Raw genomic sequence first — 23,503 nt, forward strand, 5'->3', positions numbered from 1 at the left:
AACAGTTTCTCGGGTTAACAGTTTCTGGGGTTAACAGTTTCTCAGGTTAACAGTTTCTCGGGTTAACAGTTTCTGAGGTTAACAGTTTCTCGGGTTAACAGTTTCTGAGGTTAACAGTTTCTCAGGTTAACAGTTTCTCAGGTTAACAGTTTCTGGGGTTAACAGTTTCTCAGGTTAACAGTTTCTGAGGTTAACAGTTTCTCGGGTTAACAGTTTCTCGGGTTTCCCAGGTTAACAGTTTCTCGGGATAACAGTTTCTCAGGTTAACAGTTTCTCGGGTTAACACCTTCCCAGGTTAACACTTTTTCAGGTTAACAGTTTCTCGGGTTAACAGTTCCTCAGGTTAACAGTTTCTCAGGTTAACCGTTTCTCGGGTTAACAGTTCCTCAGGTTAATAGTTTCCCAGGTTAACAGTTTCTCGGGTTAACAGTTTCTCGGGAAAACAGATTCTCAGGTTAACAGTTTGTCAGGTTAACAGTTTCTCAGGTTACCAGTTTCTCGTGTTAACAGTTCCTCAGGTTAACAGTTTCTCAGGTTAACAGTTTCTCAGCTTAACAGTCCTTCAGTTAACAGTTTCTCGGGTTAACAGTTCGTCAGGTTAACAGTTTCCCAGGTTAACAGTTCCTCAGCTTAACAGTTCCTCAGGTTAACAGTTTGTCAGGTTAACAGTATCTCGGGTTAACAGTTCCTCAGGTTAACAGTTTCCCGGGTTAACAGTTTCTCAGGTTAACAGTTTCTCGGGTTAACAGTATCTCGTTTAGCAGTTTCCCAGGTTAACAGTTTATCGGGTTAACAGTTTCTTGGGTTAACAGTTTCCCAGGTTAACAGTTTCTCGGGTTAACAGCCTACAAGGTTAACAGTTTCTCAGGTTAACAGTTTCTCGGGTTAACAGTTTCTCCGGTTAACAGTTTCTCAGGTTAACAGTTTCCCAGGTTAACGGTTTCTCGGGTTAACAGTTTCTCGGGTTAACAGTTTCTGAGGTTAACAGTTTCTCCGGTTAACAGTTTCTCGGGTTAACAGTTTCTCGGGATTCCCAGGTTAACAGTTTCGGCGGTTAACACTTTCCATGGTTTACACTTTCTCAGGTTAACAGTTTCTCGGGTTAACAGTTCTTCAGGTTAACAGTTTGTCAGGTTAACAGTATCTCGGGTTAACAGTTCCTCAGGTTAACAGTTTCTCCGGTTAACAGTTCGTCAGGTTAACAGTTTCCCAGGTTAACAGTTCCTCAGCTTAACAGTTCCTCAGGTTAACAGTTTGTCAGGTTAACAGTATCTCGGGTTAACAGTTCCTCAAGTTAACAGTTTCCCGGGTTAACAGTTTCTCAGGTTAACAGTTTCTCGGGTTAACAGTATCTCGTTTAGCAGTTTCCCAGGTTAACAGTTTATCGGGTTAACAGTTTCTTGGGTTAACAGTTTCCCAGGTTAACAGTTTCTCGGGTTAACAGCCTACAAGGTTAACAGTTTCTCAGGTTAACAGTTTCTCGGGTTAACAGTTTCTCCGGTTAACAGTTTCTCAGGTTAACAGTTTCCCAGGTTAACGGTTTCTCGGGTTAACAGTTTCTCGGGTTAACAGTTTCTGAGGTTAACAGTTTCTCGGGTTAACAGTTTCTCGGGATTCCCAGGTTAACAGTTTCGGCGGTTAACACTTTCCATGGTTTACACTTTCTCAGGTTAACAGTTTCTCGGGTTAACAGTTCTTCAGGTTAACAGTTTCTCAGGTTAACAGTTTCTCAGCTTAACAGTCCTTCAGTTAACAGTTTCGCGGGTTAACAGTTCGTCAGGTTAACAGTTTCCCAGGTTAACAGTTCCTCAGCTTAACAGTTCCTCAGGTTAACAGTTTCTCAGGTTAACAGTATCTCGAGTTAACAGTTCCTCAGGTTAACAGTTTCTCCGGTTACCAGTTTCTCGGGTTAACAGTTTCCCAGGTTAACAGTTTCTCAGGTTAACAGTTTCTCGGGTTAACAGTTTCTGAGGTTAACATTTTCTCGGGTTAACAGTTTCTCGGGTTAACAGTTTCTCGGGTTTCCCAGGTTAACAGTTTCTCGGGTTAACAGTTTCCCAGGTTAACAGTTTCTCGGGTTAACAGTTTCTGAGGTTAACATTTTCTCGGGTTAACAGTTTCTCGGGTTAACAGTTTCTCGGGTTTCCCAGGTTAACAGTTTCTCGGGTTAACACTTTCTCAGGTTAACAGTTTCTCGGGTTAACCGTTTCTCAGGTTAACAGTTCCTCAGGTTAACAATTTCTTGGGGTAACAGTTTCTGAGGTTAACAGTTTCTCGGGTTAACAGGATGATATCTGTACACTGACTGGGGTCTCTCAGTCCCTCTCCATCAGGGAGATATCTGTACACTAACTGGAGTCTCTCAGTCCCTCTCTCTCAGAGTGATATCTGTACACTGACTGGTGTCTCTCAGTCCCTCTCACTCAGGGAGATATCTGTACACTGACTGGGGTCTCTCAGACCCTCTCTCTCAGGGAGATATCTGTACACTGACTGGGGTCTCTCAGTCCCTCTCTCTCAGGGAGATATCTGTACACTGACTGGGGTCTCTCAGTCCCTCTCTCTCAGGGAGATATCTGTACACTGACTGGGGTCTCTCAGTTCCTCTCTATCAGGGAGATATCTGTACACTGACTGGTGTCTCTCAGTCCCTCTCACTCAGGGAGATATCTGTACACTGACTGGTGTCTCTCAGTCCCTCTCACTCAGGGTGATATCTGTACACTGACTGGAGTCTCTCAGTCCCTCTCTCAGGGAGATATCTGTACACTGACTGGGGTCTCTCAGTCCCTCTCACTCAGGGAGATATCTGTACACTGACTGGAGTCTCTCAGTCCCTCTCTCTCAGGGAGATATCTGTACACTGACTGGGGTCTCTCAGGCCCTCTCTCTCAGGGAGAAATCTGTACACTGACTGGGGTCTCTCAGTCGCTCTCACTCAGGGAGATATCTGTTCACTGACTAGGGTCACTCAGTCCCTCTCTCTCAGGGAGATATCTGTACACTGACTGGAGTCTCTCAGTCCCTCTCTCAGGGAGATATCTGTACACTGACTGGGGTCTCTCAGGGAGATATCTGTACACTGACTGGAGTCTCTCAGTCCCTCTCACTCAGGGAGATATCTGTTCACTGACTAGGGTCACTCAGTCCCTCTCCCTCAGGGAGATATCTGTACACTGACTGGAGTCTCTCAGTCCCTCTCTCAGGGAGATATCTGTACACTGACTGGGGTCTCTCAGTCGCTCTCACTCAGGGAGATATCTGTACACTGACTGGGGTCTCTCAGTCCCTCTCTCTCAGGGAGATATCTGTACACTGACTGGGGTCTCTCAGTCCCTCTCTCTCAGAGTGATATCTGTACACTGACTGGGATCTCTCAGTCCCTCTCTCTCAGGGAGATATCTGTACACTGACTGGAGTCTCTCAGTCCCTCTCTCTCAGGGAGATATCTGTACACTGACTGGGGTCTCTCAGTCGCTCTCACTCAGGGAGATATCTGTACACTGACTGGAGTCTCTCAGTCCTTTCTCTCTCAGGGGGATATCTGTACACTGACTGGAGTCTCTCAGTCCTTTCTCTCTCAGGGAAATATCTGTACACTGACTGGAGTCTCTCAGTGCCTCTCCCTGAGTGAGATATCTGTCCACTGAATGGGGTCTCTCAGTCCCTCTCTCTCAGGGAGATATCTGTACACTGACTGGAGTCTCTCAGTCCATCTCTCTCAGGGAGATATCTGTACACTGACTGGAGTCTCTCAGTCTCTCTCTCTCAGTCGGATATCTGTACACTGACTGGAATCTCTCAGTCCCTTTCTCTCAGGGAGATATCTGTACACTGACTGGTGTCTCTCAGTCCCTCTCTCTCAGGGGGATATCGGTACACTGGAGCCCCTCTGTCCCTCTCTCTCAGGGGGATATCTGTACACTGGAGTCTCTCAGTCCCTCTCTCTCAGGGAGATATCTGTACACTGACTGGAGTCTCTCAGTCCCTCTCTCTCAGGGGGATATCTGTACACTGACTGGAATCTCTCAGTGCCTTTCTCTCAGGGAGATATCTGTACACTGACTGGTGTCTCTCAGTCCCTCTCTCTCAAGGAGATATCTGTACACTGACTGGAGTCCCTCAGTCCCTCTCTCTCAGGGGGATATCGGTACACTGGAGCCCCTCTGTCCCTCTCTCTCAGGGGGATATCTGTACACTGGAGTCTCTCAGTCCCTCTCTCTCAGGGAGATATCTGTACACTGACTGGGGTCTCACAGTCCCTCTCTCTCAGGGAGATATCTGTACACTGACTGGAGTCTCTCAGTCCCTCTCTCTCTCAGGGAGATGATTGTAATGGTGTGGTGGGCTGTGGGGGTGGGCGGTGGGGGTGGCGTGGGAGTCCAGAGCTGAGAGCTCCGCTGCCCTGGTGTGATGCCAGGAAGCACATCCTGAGATTGCTGAAGCCAGCCAGGCCAGCAGGGCAGACACACACCAGACACGACTCCCTTGAATGACCGGGACAAGCTCCAGAGGGGTCCGAATATTCCCCTCCTGTTTATAATGTCCGACCTCACCATCCCCCCCCTCCCCCCGTCCAAACCCCACACCCTCAGCAAGACTGCTGGATCCCACGCGGTAATTCAAAGGTTAAAATCACTGGTGTTTTAAAAAAGAACAGAGAAGACGGGTTGCTAGGCAACGTGCCAACGGAATAATAATGCAAAAGAGAGAGAGCGAGAGAGAGAGGTAGAGACGGAGAGATAGAGAGAGCAGGAGGAAGCAGCTCGGCAACCGTGCGGAATAGCAGAGAACAGATTGAAATGAACATCGCCTCTGTGGTCCGTGAGAAGCGGCGGAGGAGAAGGAGCAGCAACCGTGGGCTGGTGTCCCGGGAGTCGGATCCCTCCTCGCAGTCGCCACCTCTCGCCCTCCCTCTCCGGCGAGCCGGGCACAGCCGGGAAGGAAGCACCCCTCCACTGAACAAGGGTACGAGGCATTGGAGACGGTGCATTAAAAGCCGATGTGTGAGGCTGACCACCAGGGTCAAAGTAAGGAAGGCTTGCGTTTATCTCAGCACCTTTTTTCACGAGGTCCGGGTGGCCACAAAGTGCCTCCTGACCAATGACGCGCAGGCACTTTTGCCTTGTATGAAAAGCGCCTGCCAGTTTGCACGCAGCCAGCTCCCACAAACAGCAGCGTGATCACGACCAGATAATCTGTTGTCGGTTTCAGTGATGTTGATTGTCAAACCCCCCCCCCCCCCCCACCAGCCAACCTATTCTGCAGTGTAATACTCGCTAGGGAATCTGTCACAGTCCGCCTGAAAGGGTGGGCTGGGGTCAGGTGGGGGGACGGTTGTGGGGGGGGGGGGGGGGCGGGCTATTCTGCGATCAGCGAAGAAACGGCACCTCCGGCGGGGCACCACCCCCTCAGCGCTGCACACTACATTTTGGGTTTTAGCTCTCTGGAAGGGACTCAAACCCATGACCCAGTGACTCAGAGGTGGGCGGGGGAGGAGGGTGGGGGGGGGGGGGGGGGGGGGGTCCCCTCCAAGCCACGGCTACCACCCTTCAGCGTCAGGAAGGATTGAACAGCGCTTTGCGAGGGCTGACCAATCTCAGCGGGGCATTCAGGTGAAACCCATTTCCCCAGACAGCCTGAGACTTGTTACCGCAGGGAATCGTTGAGGTGAATGGCAGAGATGGATTCAAGAGGAATCTGAATGTGTGTGTGTGTGTACGTGGGGGTGGGCGTTTCTGGCGAAAGCAGCCGAAAGATTCTGCTCACAGCTCCACAGAGGAGGAGCGGTGAGAGGAAGTTCATGTGGAGCATAAAGACCAGCAAAGGTTGGATGGGCCGAGTGGCCAGGCTATTTCTTTGCGATCAAGCATTGTGAAATTCTAATCCTGCTGCATCCAGGGTTAGCCGGACAATGCATGGCCCAGGGGCTGGCGGGTCAGGAGGTCGGAGGAAGCGGATGGGTGGAGGCCGTGCACAGCTATCTGACCACAACTTTAGGCCACGCCTCCCCATGCCTTTCACCGTCGTCACCCCCCCCCTCCGTCCACTGCATACCCAGCCACTGAAACCCCCACCCACCGAAACCCTACCTACCGCACCCCCATCGACCACACCCCCATCCTCCATCTCCCCAACACCCGCACCCCCACCGACCACACCCCCATCCTCCATCTCCCCAACCCCCGCACCCCCACCGACCACACCCCCATCCTCCATCTCCCCAACTACCGCACCCCCATCGACCACACCCCCATCCTCCATCTCCCCAACACCCGCACCCCCACCGACCACACCCCCATCCTCCATCTCCCCAACCCCCGCACCCCCACCGACCACACCCCCATCCTCCATCTCCCCAACTACCGCACCCCCACCGACCACACCCCCATCCTCCATCCCCCCAACCCCCACACCCCATCGACCACACCCCCATCCTCCATCTCCCCAACTACCGCACCCCCACCGACCACACCCCCATCCTCCATCCCCCCAACCCCCACACCCCCACCGACCACACCCCCATCCTCCATCCCCCCAACCCCCACACCCCCACCGACCACACCCCCATCCTCCATCCCCCCAACCCCCGCACCCCCATCGACCACACCCCCATCCTCCATCTCCCCAACCCCCGCACCCCCACCGACCACACCCCCATCCTCCATCTCCCCAACCCCCGCACCCCCACCGACCACACCCCCATCCTCCATCTGCCCAACTACCGCACCCCCACCGACCACACCCCCATCCTCCATCCCCCCAACCCCCACACCCCCATCGACCACACCCCCATCCTCCATCTCCCCAACCCCCGCACCCCCACCGACCACACCCCCATCCTCCATCCCCCCAACCCCCACACCCCCATCGACCACACCCCCATCCTCCATCTCCCCAACTACCGCACCCCCACCGACCACACCCCCATCCTCCATCCCCCCAACCCCCGCACCCCCATCGACCACACCCCCATCCCCCATCTCCCCAACTACCGCACCCCCACCGACCACACCCCCATCCTCCATCTCCCCAACCCCCGCACCCCCACCGACCACACCCCCATCCTCCATCTCCCCAACCCCCGCACCCCCACCGACCACACCCCCATCCTCCATCTGCCCAACTACCGCACCCCCACCGACCACACCCCCATCCTCCATCTCCCCAACACCCGCACCCCCACCGACCACACCCCCATCCTCCATCTCCCCAACCCCCGCACCCCCACCGACCACACCCCCATCCTCCATCTCCCCAACACCCGCACCCCCACCGACCAGGCCCCCATCCTCCATCGCCCCAACACCCGCACCCCCACCGACCACACCCCCATCCTCCATCTCCCCAACCCCCGTACCCCCACCGACCACACCCCCATCCTCCATCTCCCCAACCCCCGCACCCCCACCGACCACACCCCCATCCTCCATCTCCCCAACCCCCGCACCCCCACCGACCACACCCCCATCCTCCATCTCCCCAACCCCCGCACCCCCACCGACCACACTCCCATCCTCCATCTCCCAACTACCGCACCCCCACCGACCACACCCCCATCCTCCATCTCCCCAACCCCCGCACCCCCACCGACCACACCCCCATCCTCCATCTCCCCAACTGCCGCACCCCCATCGACCACACCCCCATCCTTCATCTCCCCAACCCCCGCACCCCCACCGACCACACCCCCATCCTCCATCTCCCCAACCCCCGCCCCCCACCGACCACACCCCCATGCTCCATCTCCCCAACTACCGCACCCCCACCGACCACACCCCCATCCTCCATCTCCCCAACACCCGCACCCCCAGCGACCACACCCCCATCCTCCATCTCCCCAACTACCGCACCCCCACCGACCACACCCCCATCCTCCACCTCCCCAACTACCGCACCCCCACCGACCACACCCCCATCCTCCATCGCCCCAACCCCCGCACCCCCATCGGCCACACCCCCATCCTCCATCTCCCCAACCCCCACACCCCCACCGACCACACCCCCATCCTCCATCTCCCCAACTACCGCACCCCTACCGACCACACCCCCATCCTCCATCTCCCCAACCCCCGCACCCCCACCGACCACACCCCCATCCTCCATCCCCCCAACCCCCGCACCCCCACCGACCACACCCCCATCCTCCATCTCCCCAACCCCCGCACCCCAATCGACCACACCCCCATCCTCCATCTCCCCAACCCCCGCACCCCCACCGACCACACCCCCATCCTCCATCTCCCCAACTACCGCACCCCCATCGACCACACCCCCATCCTCCATCTCCCCAACTACCGCACCCCCACCGACCACACCTCCATCCCCCCAACACCCGCACCCCCACCGACCACACCCCCATCCCCCATCTCCCCAACTACCGCACCCCCACCGACCACACCCCCATCCTCCATCTCCCCAACCCCCGCACCCCCACCGACCACACCCCCATCCTCCATCTCCCCAACTACCGCACCCCCATCGACCACACCCCCATCCTCCATCTCCCCAACTACCGCACCCCCACCGACCACACCTCCATCCCCCCAACCCCCGCACCCCCACCGACCACACCCCCATCCCCCATCTCCCCAACTACCGCACCCCCACCGACCACACCCCCATCCTCCATCTCCCCAACCCCCGCACCCCCACCGACCACACCCCCATCCTCCATCTCCTCAACCCCCGCACCCCCACCGACCACACCCCAATCCTCGATCTCCCCAACACCCACACCCCCATCGACCACACCCCCATCCTCCATCTCCCCAACTATCGCACCCCCATCAACCACACCCCCATCCTCCATCTCCCCAACCCCCGCACCCCCACCGACCACACCCCCATCCACCATCTCCCCAACTACCACACCCCACCGACCACACCCCCATCCGCCATCTCCCCAACCCCTGCACGCCCATCGACCACACCCCCATCCTCCACCTCCCCAAATACCGCACCCTCATCGACCACACCCCTATCCTCCATCTCCCCAACTACCGCACCCCCACCGACCACACCCCCATCCTCCATCTCCCCAACTCCCGCACCCCCACCGACCAAACCCCCATCCTCCATCTCCCCAAATACCGCACCCCCACCGACCACACCCCCATCCTCCATCTCCCCAACTGCCGCACCCCCACCGACCACACCCCCATCCTCCATCTCCCCAACCCCCGCCCCCCACCGACCACACCCCCATCCTCCATCTCCCCAACCTCCGCACCCCCACCGACCACACCCCCATCCTCCATCTCCCCAAACCCCGCACCCCCATCGACCACACCCCCATCCTCCATCTCCCCAACTACCGCACCCCCACCGACCACACCCCCATCCTCCATCTCCCCAAACCCCGCACCCCCATCGACCACACCCCCATCCTCCATCTGCCCAACCACAGCACCCCCATCGACCACAACCCCATCCTCCATCTCCCCAACTACTACACCCCCACCGACCACACCCCCATCCTCCATCTCCCCAACTACCGCACCCCCACCGACCACACCCCCATCCTCCATCTCCCCAACTACCACACCCCACCGACCACACCCCCATCCCCCCAACCCCCGCACCCCCACCGACCACACCCCCATCCTCCATCTCCCCAACTACCGCACCCCCACCGACCACACCCCCATCCTCCATCTCCCCAACCCCCGCACCCCCACCGACCACAACCCCATCCTCCATCTCCCCACCTACCGCACCCCCATCGACCACACCCCCATCCTCCATCTCGCCAACTACCGCACCCCCACCGACCACACCCCCATCCTCCATCTCCCCAACCCCCGCACCCCCACCGACCACACCCCCATCCTCCATCTCCCCAACACCCGCACCCCCACCGACCACACCCCCATCCTCCATCTCCCCAACCCCCGCACCCCCACCGACCACACCCCCATCCTCCATCTCCCCACCTACCGCACCCCCATCGGCCACACCCCCATCCTCCATCTCCCCAACCCCCGCACCCCAATCGACCACACCCCCATCCTCCATCTCCCCAACTACCACACCCCTACCGACCACACCCCCATCCTCCATTCCCCAACCCCCGCACCCCCACCGACCACACCCCCATCCTCCATCCCCCCCACCCCCGCACCCCCACCGACCACAACCCCATCCTCCATCTCCCCAACCCCCGCACCCCCACCGACCACACCCCCATCCTCCATTTCCCCAACCCCCGCACCCCAATCGACCACACCCCCATCCTCCATCTCCCCAACAACCGCACCCCCATCGACCACACCCCCATCCTCCATCTCCCCAACTACCGCACCCCCACCGACCACACCTCCATCCCCCCAAACCCCGCACCCCCACCGACCACATCCCATCCTCCATCTCCCCAACTACCGCACCCCCACCGACCACACCTCCATCCCCCCAACCCCCGCACCCCCACCGACCACACCCCCATCCCCCATCTCCCCAACTACCGCACCCCCACCGACCACACCCCCATCCCCCATCTCCCCAACCCCCGCACCCCCACCGACCACACCCCCATCCTCCATCTCCCCAACCCCCGCACCCCCACCGACCACACCCCAATCCTCCATCTCCCCAACACCCGCACCCCCATCGACCACACCCCCATCCTCCATCTCCCCAACTACCGCACCCCCACCGACCACACCCCCATCCTCCATCGCCCCAACACCCGCACCCCCACCGACCACACCCCCATCCTCCATCTCCCCAACCCCCGCACCCCCACCGACCACACCCCCATCCTCCATCTCCCCAACTACCGCACCCCCATCGACCACACCCCCATCCTCCATCTCCCCAACTACCGCACCCCCACCGACCACACCTCCATCCCCCCAACACCCGCACCCCCACCGACCACACCCCCATCCTCCATCTCCCCAACCCCCGCACCCCCACCGACCACACCCCCATCCGCCATCTCCCCAACCCCCGCACCCCCACCGACCACACCCCCATCCTCCATCTCCCCAACACCCGCACCCCCACCGACCACACCCCCATCTGCCCAACCACAGCACCCCCACCGACCACACCCCCATCCTCCATCTCCCCAACTACCGCACCCCCATCGACCACACCCCCATCCTCCATCTCCCCAACCCCCGCACCCCCACCGACCACACCCCCATCCTCCATCTCCCCAACCCCCGCACCCCCACCGACCACACCCCCATCCTCCATCTCCCCACCTACCGCACCCCCATCGACCACACCCCCATCCTCCATCTCCCCAACTACCTCAACCCCACCGACCACACCCCCATCCTCCATCTCCCCACCTACCGCACCCCCATCGACCACACCCCCATCCTCCATCTCCCCAACTACCTCAACCCCACCGACCACACCCCCATCCTCCATCTCCCCAACACCCGCACCCCCACCGACCACCCCCCCATCCTCCATCTCCCCAACTACCGCACCCCCATCGACCACACCCCCATCCTCCATCTCCCCAACCCCCGCACCCCCAACGACCACACCCCCATCCTCCATCTCCCCAACCCCCGCACCCCCATCGACCACACCACCATCCTCCATCTCCCCAATCCCCGCACCCCCACCGACCACACCCCCATCCTCCACCTCTCCAACACCCGCACCCCCACCGACCACACCCCCATCCTCCATCTCCCCAACCCCCGCACCCCCACCGACCACACCCCCATCCCCCACCTCCCCAACTACCGCACCCCCATCGACCACACCCCCATCCTCCATCTCCCCAACTTCCGCACCCCCATCGACCACACCCCCATCCTCCATCTCCCCAACTACCGCGCCCCCATCGACCACACCCCCATCCTCCATCTCCACAACTACCGCGCCCCCATCGACCACACCCCCATCCTCCATCTCCCCAAGTACCGCACCCCCACCGACCACACCCCCATCTCCCCAACCCCCGCACCCCCACCGACCACACTCCCATCCTCCATCTCCCCAACCCCCGCACCCCCACCGACCACACCCCCATCCTCCATTCCCCCAACTACGACACCCCCACCGACCACACCCCCATTCCCCATGTGCCCAACCCCCGCACCCCCATTGACCATACCCCCATCCTCCATCTCCCCAACTACCGCACGCCCACCGACCACACCCCCATCCTCCATCTCCGCAACCCCCGCACCCCTACCGACCAGGCCCCCATCTCCCCAACCCCCGCACCCCCACCGACCACACTCCCATCCTCCATCTCCCCAACCCCCGCACCCCCACCGACCAGAGCCCCATCCTCCACCTCCCCAACTACCGCACCCTCACCGACCACACCCCCATCCTCCATCTCCCCAACACCCGCACCCCTACCGACCAGGCCCCCATCCTCCATCTCCCCAACCCCCGCACCCCCACCGACCACACCCCCATCCTCCATTCCCCCAACTACGACACCCCCACCGACCACACCCCCATTCCCCATGTGCCCAACCCCCGCACCCCCATTGACCATACCCCCATCCTCCATCTCCCCAACTACCGCACCCCCACCGACCACACCCCCATCCTCCATCTCCCCAACCCCCGCACCCCCATCGACCACAACCCCATCCTCCATCTCCACACCTACCGCACCCCCATCGACCACACCCCCATCCTCCATCTCCCCAACCCCCGCACCCCCACCGACCACACCCCCATCCTCCATCTCCCCAACACCCGCACCCTCACCGACCAGGCCCCCATCCTCCATCTCCCCAACCCCCGCACCCCCACCGACCACACCCCCATCCTCCACAACTACCACACCCTCACCGACCACACCCCCATCCTCCATCTCCCCAACCCCCGCACCCCCACCGACCACACCCCCATCCTCCATCTCCCCAACCCCCGCACCCCCACCGACCACACCCCCATCCTCCATCTCCCCAACCTCCGCACCCCCATCGACCACACCCCCATCCTCCATCTCCCCAACCCCCGCACCCCCACCGACCACACCCCCATCCTCCATCTCCCCAACTACCGCACCCCCACCGACCACACTCCCATCCTCCATCTCCCCAACCCCCGCACCCCCACCGACCACACCCCCATCCTCCATCTCCCCAACACCCGCACCCCCACCGACCAGGCCCCCATCCTCCATCTCCCCAACCCCCGCACCCCCACCGACCACACCCCCATCCTCCATCTCCCCAACTCCCACACCCCCATCAACCACACCCCCATCCTCCATCTCCCCAACCCCCGCACCCCCACCGACCACACCCCCATCCACCATCTCCCCAACTACCACACCCCACCGACCACACCCCCATCCTCCATCTCGCCAACTACCGCACCCCCACCGACCACACCCCCATCCTCCATCTCCCCAACTACCGCACCCCCACCGACCACACCCCCATCCTCCATCTCCCCAACCCCCGCACCCCCACCGACCACACCCCCATCCCCCATCTCCCCAACTACCGCACCCCCACCGACCACACCCCCATCCTCCATCTCCCCAACCCCCGCACACCCACCGACCACACCCCCATCCTCCATCTCCCCAACCCCCGCACCCCCACCGACCACACCCCAATCCTCCATCTCCCCAACACCCACAGCCCCATCGACCACACCCCCATCCTCCATCTCCCCAACTGCCGCACCCCCATCGACCAAACCCCCATCCTCCATCTCCCCAACTACCGCACCCCCACCGACCACACCCCCATCCTCCATCGCCCCAACACCCGCACCCCCACCGACCACACCCCCATCCTCCATCTGCCCAACCACAGCACCCCCATCGACCACAACCCCATCCTCCATCTCCCCAACTACTACACCCCCACCGACCACACCCCCATCCTCCATCTCCCCAACTACCGCACCCCCACCGACCACACCCCCATCCTCCATCTCCCCAACCCCCGCACCCCCACCGACCACAACCCCATCCTCCATCTCCACACCTACCGCACCCCCATCGACCACACCCCCATCCTCCATCTCCCCAACTACCGCACCCCCATCGACCACACCCCCATCCTCCATCTCCCCAACCCCCGCACCCCCACCGACCACACCCCCATCCTCCATCTCCCCAACACCCGCACGCCCACCGACCACACCCCCATCCTCCATCTCCCCCACCGACCACACCCCCATCCTCCATCCCCCCAACCCCCGCACCCCCACCGACCACACCCCCATCTGCCCAACCACAGCACCCCCACCGACCACACCCCCATCCTCCATCTCCCCACCTACCGCACCCCCATCGACCACACCCCCATCCTCCATCTCCCCAACTACCTCAACCCCACCGACCACACCCCCATCCTCCATCTCCCCAACACCCGCACCCCCACCGACCACCCCCCCATCCTCCATCTCCCCAACTACCGCACCCCCATCGACCACACCCCCATCCTCCATCTCCCCAACCCCCGCACCCCCACCGACCACACCCCCATCCTCCATCTCCCCAACCCCCGCACCCCCATCGACCACACCACCATCCTCCATCTCCCCAATCCCCGCACCCCCACCGACCACACCCCCATCCTCCACCTCTCCAACACCCGCACCCCCACCGACCACACCCCCATCCTCCATCTCCCCAACCCCCGCACCCCCACCGACCACACCCCCATCCCCCACCTCCCCAACTACCGCACCCCCATCGACCACACCCCCATCCTCCATCTCCCCAACTTCCGCACCCCCATCGACCACACCCCCATCCTCCATCTCCCCAACTACCGCGCCCCCATCGACCACACCCCCATCCTCCATCTCCACAACTACCGCGCCCCCATCGACCACACCCCCATCCTCCATCTCCCCAAGTACCGCACCCCCACCGACCACACCCCCATCTCCCCAACCCCCGCACCCCCACCGACCACACTCCCATCCTCCATCTCCCCAACCCCCGCACCCCCACCGACCACACCCCCATCCTCCATTCCCCCAACTACGACACCCCCACCGACCACACCCCCATTCCCCATGTGCCCAACCCCCGCACCCCCATTGACCATACCCCCATCCTCCATCTCCCCAACTACCGCACGCACACCGACCACACCCCCATCCTCCATCTCCGCAACCCCCGCACCCCTACCGACCAGGCCCCCATCTCCCCAACCCCCGCACCCCCACCGACCACACTCCCATCCTCCATCTCCCCAACCCCCGCACCCCCACCGACCAGAGCCCCATCCTCCACCTCCCCAACTACCGCACCCTCACCGACCACACCCCCATCCTCCATCTCCCCAACACCCGCACCCCCACCGACCAGGCCCCCATCCTCCATCTCCCCAACCCCCGCACCCCCACCGACCACACCCCCATCCTCCATTCCCCCAACTACGACACCCCACCGACCACACCCCCATTCCCCATGTGCCCAACCCCCGCACCCCCATTGACCATACCCCCATCCTCCATCTCCCCAACTACCGCACCCACACCGACCACACCCCCATCCTCCATCTCCCCAACCCCCGCACCCCCATCGACCACACCCCCATCCTCCATCTCCCCAACTACCGCACCCCCACCGACCACACCCCCACCCTCCATCTCCCCAACCCCCACACCCCCATCCTCCATCTCCCCAACCCCCGCACCCCCATCCTCCATCTCCCCAACTACCGCACCCCCACCGACCACACCCCCATCCTCCACCTCCCCAACTACCGCACCCCCACCGACCACACTCCCATCCTCCATCTCCCCAACTACCGCACCCCCACCGACCACACCCCCATCCTCCATCTCCCCAACTACCGCACCCCCACCGACCAAACCCCCATCCTCCATCTCCCCAAATACCGCACCCCCACCGACCACACCCCCATCCTCCATCTCCCCAACTGCCGCACCCCCACCGACCACACCCCCATCCTCCATCTCCCCAACCCCCGCCCCCCACCGACCACACCCCCATCCTCCATCTCCCCAACTACCGCACCCCCAGCGACCACACCCCCATCCTCCATCTCCCCAACTACCGCACCCCCACCGACCACACCCCCATCCTCCATCTCCCCAAACCCCGCACCCCCATCGACCACACCCCCATCCTCCATCTCCCCAACACCCGCACCCCCACCGACCACACCCCCATCCCCCATCTCCCCAACACCCGCACCCCCACCGACCACACTCCCATCCTCCATCTCCCCAACTACCGCACCCCCACCGACCACACCCCCATCCTCCATCTCCCCAACTACCGCACCCCCACCGACCACACCCCCATCCTCCACCTCCCCAACTACCGCACCCCCACCGGCCACACCCCCATCCTCCATCTCCCCAACACCCGCACCCCCAGCGACCACACCCCCATCCTCCATCTCCCCAACTACCGCACCCCCATCGACCACACCCCCATCCTCCATCTCCCCAACTACCGCACCCCCATCGACCACACCCCCATCCTCCATCTCCCCAACTACCGCACCCCCACCGACCACACCCCAATCCTCCATCTCCCCAACCCCCGCACTCCCACCGACCACACCCCCATCCTCCATCTCCCCAACCCCCGCACCCCCACCGACCACACCCCCATCCTCCATCTCCCCAACCCCCGCACCCCCACAGACCACACCCCCATCCTCCATCTCCCCAACCCCCGCACCCCCATCGGCCACACCCCCATCCTCCATCTCCCCAACCCCCGCACCCCAATCGACCACACCCCCATCCTCCATCTCCCCAACTACCGCACCCCTACCGACCACACCCCCATCCTCCATCTCCCCAACCCCCGCACCCCTACCGACCACACCCCCATCCTCCATCCCCCCAACCCCCGCACCCCCACCGACCACACCCCCATCCTCCATCTCCCCAACCCCCGCACCCCCATCGGCCACACCCCCATCCTCCATCTCCCCAACCCCCGCACCCCAATCGACCACACCCCCATCCTCCATCTCCCCAACTACCGCACCCCCATCGACCACACCCCCATCCTCCATCTCCCCAACTACCGCACCCCCACCGACCACACCTCCATCCCCCCAATCCCCGCACCCCCACCGACCACACCCCCATCCCCCATCTCCCCAACTACCGCACCCCCACCGACCACACCCCCATCCTCCATCTCCCCAACCCCCGCACCCCCACCGACCACACCCCCATCCTCCATCCCCCAACCCCCGCACCCCCACCGACCACACCCCAATCCTCCATCTCCCCAACACCCACAGCCCCATCGACCACACCCCCATCCTCCATCTCCCCAACTGCCGCACCCCCATCGACCAAACCCCCATCCTCCATCTCCCCAACTACCGCACCCCCACCGACCACACCCCCATCCTCCATCGCCCCAACACCCGCACCCCCACCGACCACACCCCCATCCTCCATCTGCCCAACCACAGCACCCCCATCGACCACAACCCCATCCTCCATCTCCCCAACTACTACACCCCCACCGACCACACCCCCATCCTCCATCTCCCCAACTACCGCACCCCCACCGACCACACCCCCATCCTCCATCTCCCCAACCCCCGCACCCCCACCGACCACAACCCCATCCTCCATCTCCACACCTACCGCACCCCCATCGACCACACCCCCATCCTCCATCTCCCCAACTACCGCACCCCCATCGACCACACCCCCATCCTCCATCTCCCCAACCCCCGCACCCCCACCGACCACACCCCCATCCTCCATCTCCCCAACACCCGCACCCCCACCGACCACACCCCCATCCTCCATCTCCCCCACCGACCACACCCCCATCCTCCATCCCCCCAACCCCCGCACCCCCACCGACCACACCCCCATCTGCCCAACCACAGCACCCCCACCGACCACACCCCCATCCTCCATCTCCCCAACCCCCGCACCCCCACCGACCACACCCCCATCCTCCATCTCCCCAACACCCGCACCCCCACCGACCACACCCCCATCCTCCATCTACCCAACCCCCGCACCCCCACCGACCACACCCCCATCCTCCATCTCCCCAACCCCCGCACCCCCACCGACCACACCCCCATCCTCCATCTCCCCAACCCCCGCACCCCCACCGACCACACCCCCATCCTCCATCTCCCCAACTACCGCACCCCCACCGACCACACCCCCATCCTCCATCTCCCCACCTACCGCACCCCCACCGACCACACCCCCATCCTCCATCTCCCCACCTACCGCACCCCCATCGACCACACCCCCATCCTCCATCTCCCCAACCCCCGCACCCCCACCGACCACACCCCCATCCTCCATCTCCCCAACCCCCGCACCCCCATCGGCCACACCCCCATCCTCCATCTCCCCAACACCCGCACCCCAATCGACCACACCCCCATCCTCCATCTCCCCAACTACCGCACCCCTACCGACCACACCCCCATCCTCCATCTCCCCAACCCCCGCACCCCCACCGACCACACCCCCATCCTCCATCCCCCCAACCCCCGCACCCCCACCGACCACACCCCCATCCTCCATCTCCCCAACCCCCGCACCCCCATCGGCCACACCCCCATCCTCCATCTCCCCAACCCCCGCACCCCAATCGACCACACCCCCATCCTCCATCTCCCCAACTACCGCACCCCCATCGACCACACCCCCATCCTCCATCTCCCCAACTACCGCACCCCCACCGACCACACCTCCATCCCACCAACCCCCGCACCCCCACCGACCACACCCCCATCCCCCATCTCCCCAACTACCGCACCCCCACCGACCACACCCCCATCCTCCATCTCCCCAACCCCCGCACCCCCATCGACCACACCCCCATCCTCCATCTCCCAAACCCCCGCACCCCCACAGACCACACCCCAATCCTCCATCTCCCCAACACCCACACCCCCATCGACCACACCCCCATCCTCCATCTCCCCAACTACCGCACCCCCACCGACCACACCCCCATCCTTCATCTCCCCATCTACCGCACCCCCACCGACCACACCCCCATCCTCCATCGCCCCAACACCCGCACCCCCACCGACCACACCCCCATCCTCCATCTGCCCAACCACAGCACCCCCATCGACCACAACCCCATCCTCCATCTCCCCAACTACTACACCCCCACCGACCACACCCCCATCCTCCATCTCCCCAACTACCGCACCCCCACCGACCACACCCCCATCCTCCATCTCCCCAACACCCGCACCCCCACCGACCACACCCCCATCCTCCATCTGCCCAACCACAGCACCCCCATCGACCACAACCCCATCCTCCATCTCCCCAACTACTACACCCCCACCGACCACACCCCCATCCTCCATCTCCCCAACCCCCGCCCCCCCACCGACCACACCCCAATCCTCCATCTCCCCAACCCCCGCACCCCCATCGACCACACCACCATCCTCCATCTCCCCAATCCCCGCACCCCCACCGACCACACCCCCATCCTCCACCTCTCCAACACCCGCACCCCCACCGACCACACCCCCATCCTCCATCTCCCCAACCCCCGCACCCCCACCGACCACACCCCCATCCCCCACCTCCCCAACTACCGCACCCCCATCGACCACACCCCCATCCTCCATCTCCCCAACTTCCGCACCCCCATCGACCACACCCCCATCCTCCATCTCCCCAACTACCGCGCCCCCATCGACCACACCCCCATCCTCCATCTCCACAACTACCGCGCCCCCATCGACCACACCCCCATCCTCCATCTCCCCAACTACCGCACCCCCACCGACCACACCCCCATCTCCCCAACCCCCGCACCCCCACCGACCACACTCCCATCCTCCATCTCCCCAACCCCCGCACCCCCACCGACCACACCCCCATCCTCCATTCCCCCAACTACGACACCCCCACCGACCACACCCCCATTCCCCATGTGCCCAACCCCCGCACCCCCATTGACCATACCCCCATCCTCCATCTCCCCAACTACCGCACGCCCACCGACCACACCCCCATCCTCCATCTCCGCAACCCCCGCACCCCTACCGACCAGGCCCCCATCTCCCCAACCCCCGCACCCACACCGACCACACTCCCATCCTCCATCTCCCCAACCCCCGCACCCCCACCGACCAGAGCCCCATCCTCCACCTCCCCAACTACCGCACCCTCACCGACCACACCCCCATCCTCCATCTCCCCAACACCCGCACCCCCACCGACCAGGCCCCCATCCTCCATCTCCCCAACCCCCGCACCCCCACCGACCACACCCCCATCCTCCATTCCCCCAACTACGACACCCCCACCGACCACACCCCCATTCCCCATGTGCCCAACCCCCGCACCCCCATTGACCATACCCCCATCCTCCATCTCCCCAACTACCACACCCCCACCGACCACACCCCCATCCTCCATCTCCCCAACCCCCGCACCCCCATCAACCACACCCCCATCCTCCATCTCCCCAACTACCGCACCCCCACCGACCACACCCCCACCCTCCATCTCCCCAACCCCCACACCCCCATCCTCCATCTCCCCAACCCCCGCACCCCCATCCTCCATCTCCCCAACTACCGCACCCCCACCGACCACACCCCCATCCTCCACCTCCCCAACTACCGCACCCCCACCGACCATACCCCCATCCTCCATCTCCCCAACACCCGCACCCCCGTCGACCACACCCCCATCCTCCATCTCCCCAACCCCCGCACCCCCACCGACCACACCCCCATCCTCCATCTCCCCAACACCCGCACCCTCACCGACCAGGCCCCCATCTTCCATCTCCCCAACCCCCGCACCCCCACCGACCACACCCCCATCCTCCACAACTACCACACCCTCACCGACCACACCCCCATCCTCCATCTCCCCAACCCCCGCACCCCCACCGACCACACCCCCATCCTCCATCTCCCCAACCCCCGCACCCCCACCAACCACACCCCCATCCTCCATCTCCCCAACCTCCGCACCCCCATCGACCACACCCCCATCCTCCATCTCCCCAACCCCCGCACCCCCACCGACCACACCCCCATCCTCCATCTCCCCAACCCCCGCACCCCCACCGACCACACCCCCATCCTCCATCTCCCCAACTACCGCACCCCCACCGACCACACTCCCATCCTCCATCTCCCCAACCCCCGCACCCCCACCGACCACACCCCCATCCTCCATCTCCCCAACACCCGCACCCCCACCGACCAGGCCCCCATCCTCCATCTCCCCAACCCCCGCACCCCCACCGACCACACCCCCATCCTCCATCTCGCCAACTCCCACACCCCCATCAACCACACCCCCATCCTCCATCTCCCCAACCCCCGCACCCCCACCGACCACACCCCCATCCACCATCTCCCCAACTACCACACCCCACCGACCACACCCCCATCCTCCATCTCCCCAACTACCGCACCCCCACCGACCACACCCCCATCCTCCACCTCCCCAACTACCGCACCCCCACCGACCATACCCCCATCCTCCATCTCCCCAACACCCGCACCCCCGTCGACCACACCCCCATCCTCCATCTCCCCAACCCCCGCACCCCCACCGACCACACCCCCATCCTCCATCTCCCCAACACCCGCACCCTCACCGACCAGGCCCCCCATCCTCCATCTCCCCAACCCCCGCACCCCCACCGACCACACCCCCATCCTCCACAACTACCACACCCTCACCGACCACACCCCCATCCTCCATCTCCCCAACCCCCGCACCCCCACCGACCACACCCCCATCCTCCATCTCCCGAACCCCCGCACCCCCACCGACCACACCCCCATCCTCCATCTCCCCAACCTCCGCACCCCCATCGACCACACCCCCATCCTCCATCTCCCCAACCCCCGCACCCCCACCGACCACACCCCCATCCTCCATCTCCCCAACCTCCGCACCCCCATCGACCACACCCCCATCCTCCATCTCCCCAACCCCCGCACCCCCACCGACCACACCCCCATCCTCCATCTCCCCAACCCCCGCACCCCCACCGACCACACCCCCATCCTCCATCTCCCCAACTACCGCACCCCCACCGACCACACTCCCATCCTCCATCCCCCCAACACCCGCACCCCCACCGACCACACTCCCATCCTCCATCTCCCCAACCCCCGCACCCCCACCGACCACACCCCCATCCTCCATCTCCCCAACACCCGCACCCCCACCGACCAGGCCCCCATCCTCCATCTCCCCAACCCCCGCACCCCCACCGACCACACCCCCATCCTCCATCTCCCCAACTCCCGCACCCCCACCGACCACAACCCCATCCTCCATCTCCCCAACTACAGCACCCCAACGACCACACCCCCATCCTCCATCTCCCCAACTACCGCACCCCCACCGACCAGGCCCCCATCCTCCATCTCCCCAACCCCCGCACCCCCACCGACCAGGCCCCCATCCTCCATCTCCCCAACCCCCGCACCCCCATCAACCACACCCCCATCCTCCATCTCCCCAACACCCGCACCCCCACCGACCACACCCCCATCCACCATCTCCCCAACTACCACACCCCACCGACCACACCCCCATCCGCCATCTCCCCAACCCCTGCACGCCCATCGACCACACCCCCATCCTCCACCTCCCCAAATACCGCACCCTCATCGACCACACCCCTATCCTCCATCTCCCCAACTACGGCACCCTCATCGACCACACCCCTATCCTCCATCTCCCCAACTACCGCACCCCCATCGACCACGCCCCCATCCTCCATCTCCCCAACCCCCGCACCCCCATCGACCATACCCCCATCCACCATCTCCCCAACTACCGCACCCCCATCGACCACACCCCTATCCTCCATCTCCCCAACCCCCGCACCCCCACCGACCACACCCCCATCCACCATCTCCCCAACTACCACACCCCACCGACCACACCCCCATCCGCCATCTCCCCAACCCCTGCACGCCCATCGACCACACCCCCATCCTCCACCTCCCCAAATACCGCACCCTCATCGACCACACCCCTATCCTCCATCTCCACACCTACCGCACCCCCACCGACCACAACCCCATCCTCCATCTCCCCAACCCCCGCACCCCCATCGACCACACCCCCATCCTCCATCTCCCCAACACCCGCACCCCCACCGACCACACCCCCATCCCTCATCTCCCCAACCCCCGCACCCCCACCGACCACACCCCCATCTCCCCAACACCCGCACCCCCACCGACCACACTCCCATCCTCCATCTCCCCAACTACCGCACCCCCACCGACCACACCCCCATCCTCCATCTCCCCAACTACCGCACCCCCACCGACCAAACCCCCATCCTCCATCTCCCCAAATACCGCACCCCCACCGACCACACCCCCATCCTCCATCTCCCCAACTGCCGCACCCCCACCGACCACACCCCCATCCTCCATCTCCCCAACCCCCGCCCCCCACCGACCACACCCCCATCCTCCATCTCCCCAACTACCGCACCCCCAGCGACCACACCCCCATCCTCCATCTCCCCAACTGCCGCACCCCCACCGACCACACCCCCATCCTCCATCTCCCCAACCCCCGCACCCCCATCGAC

General features: G+C 63.3%; 1 protein-coding gene across 12 annotated transcripts in view; it reads left to right on the forward strand.

The window, feature by feature from the left end:
* LOC140390360 (ras/Rap GTPase-activating protein SynGAP-like) overlaps positions 1–23,503 on the forward strand; it is a 1,167,003-nt gene that overhangs the window by 374,894 nt on the left and 768,606 nt on the right. The window contains exon 1 of one of the 12 annotated variants that reach the window (XM_072475457.1): positions 4,798–4,968. The exons of the other annotated variants lie outside the window; for them this stretch is intronic. Within the exon in view, the coding sequence (XP_072331558.1) occupies positions 4,803–4,968 (166 nt within the window). The 5' untranslated portion in view covers positions 4,798–4,802. Of the gene's footprint in view, positions 1–4,797; positions 4,969–23,503 lie in introns of those variants that run through there. 12 annotated transcript variants of the gene reach the window in all.

The sequence above is a fragment of the Scyliorhinus torazame genome, chromosome 14 (assembly GCF_047496885.1).
Source record: "Scyliorhinus torazame isolate Kashiwa2021f chromosome 14, sScyTor2.1, whole genome shotgun sequence".
NCBI lineage: Eukaryota > Metazoa > Chordata > Chondrichthyes > Carcharhiniformes > Scyliorhinidae > Scyliorhinus > Scyliorhinus torazame.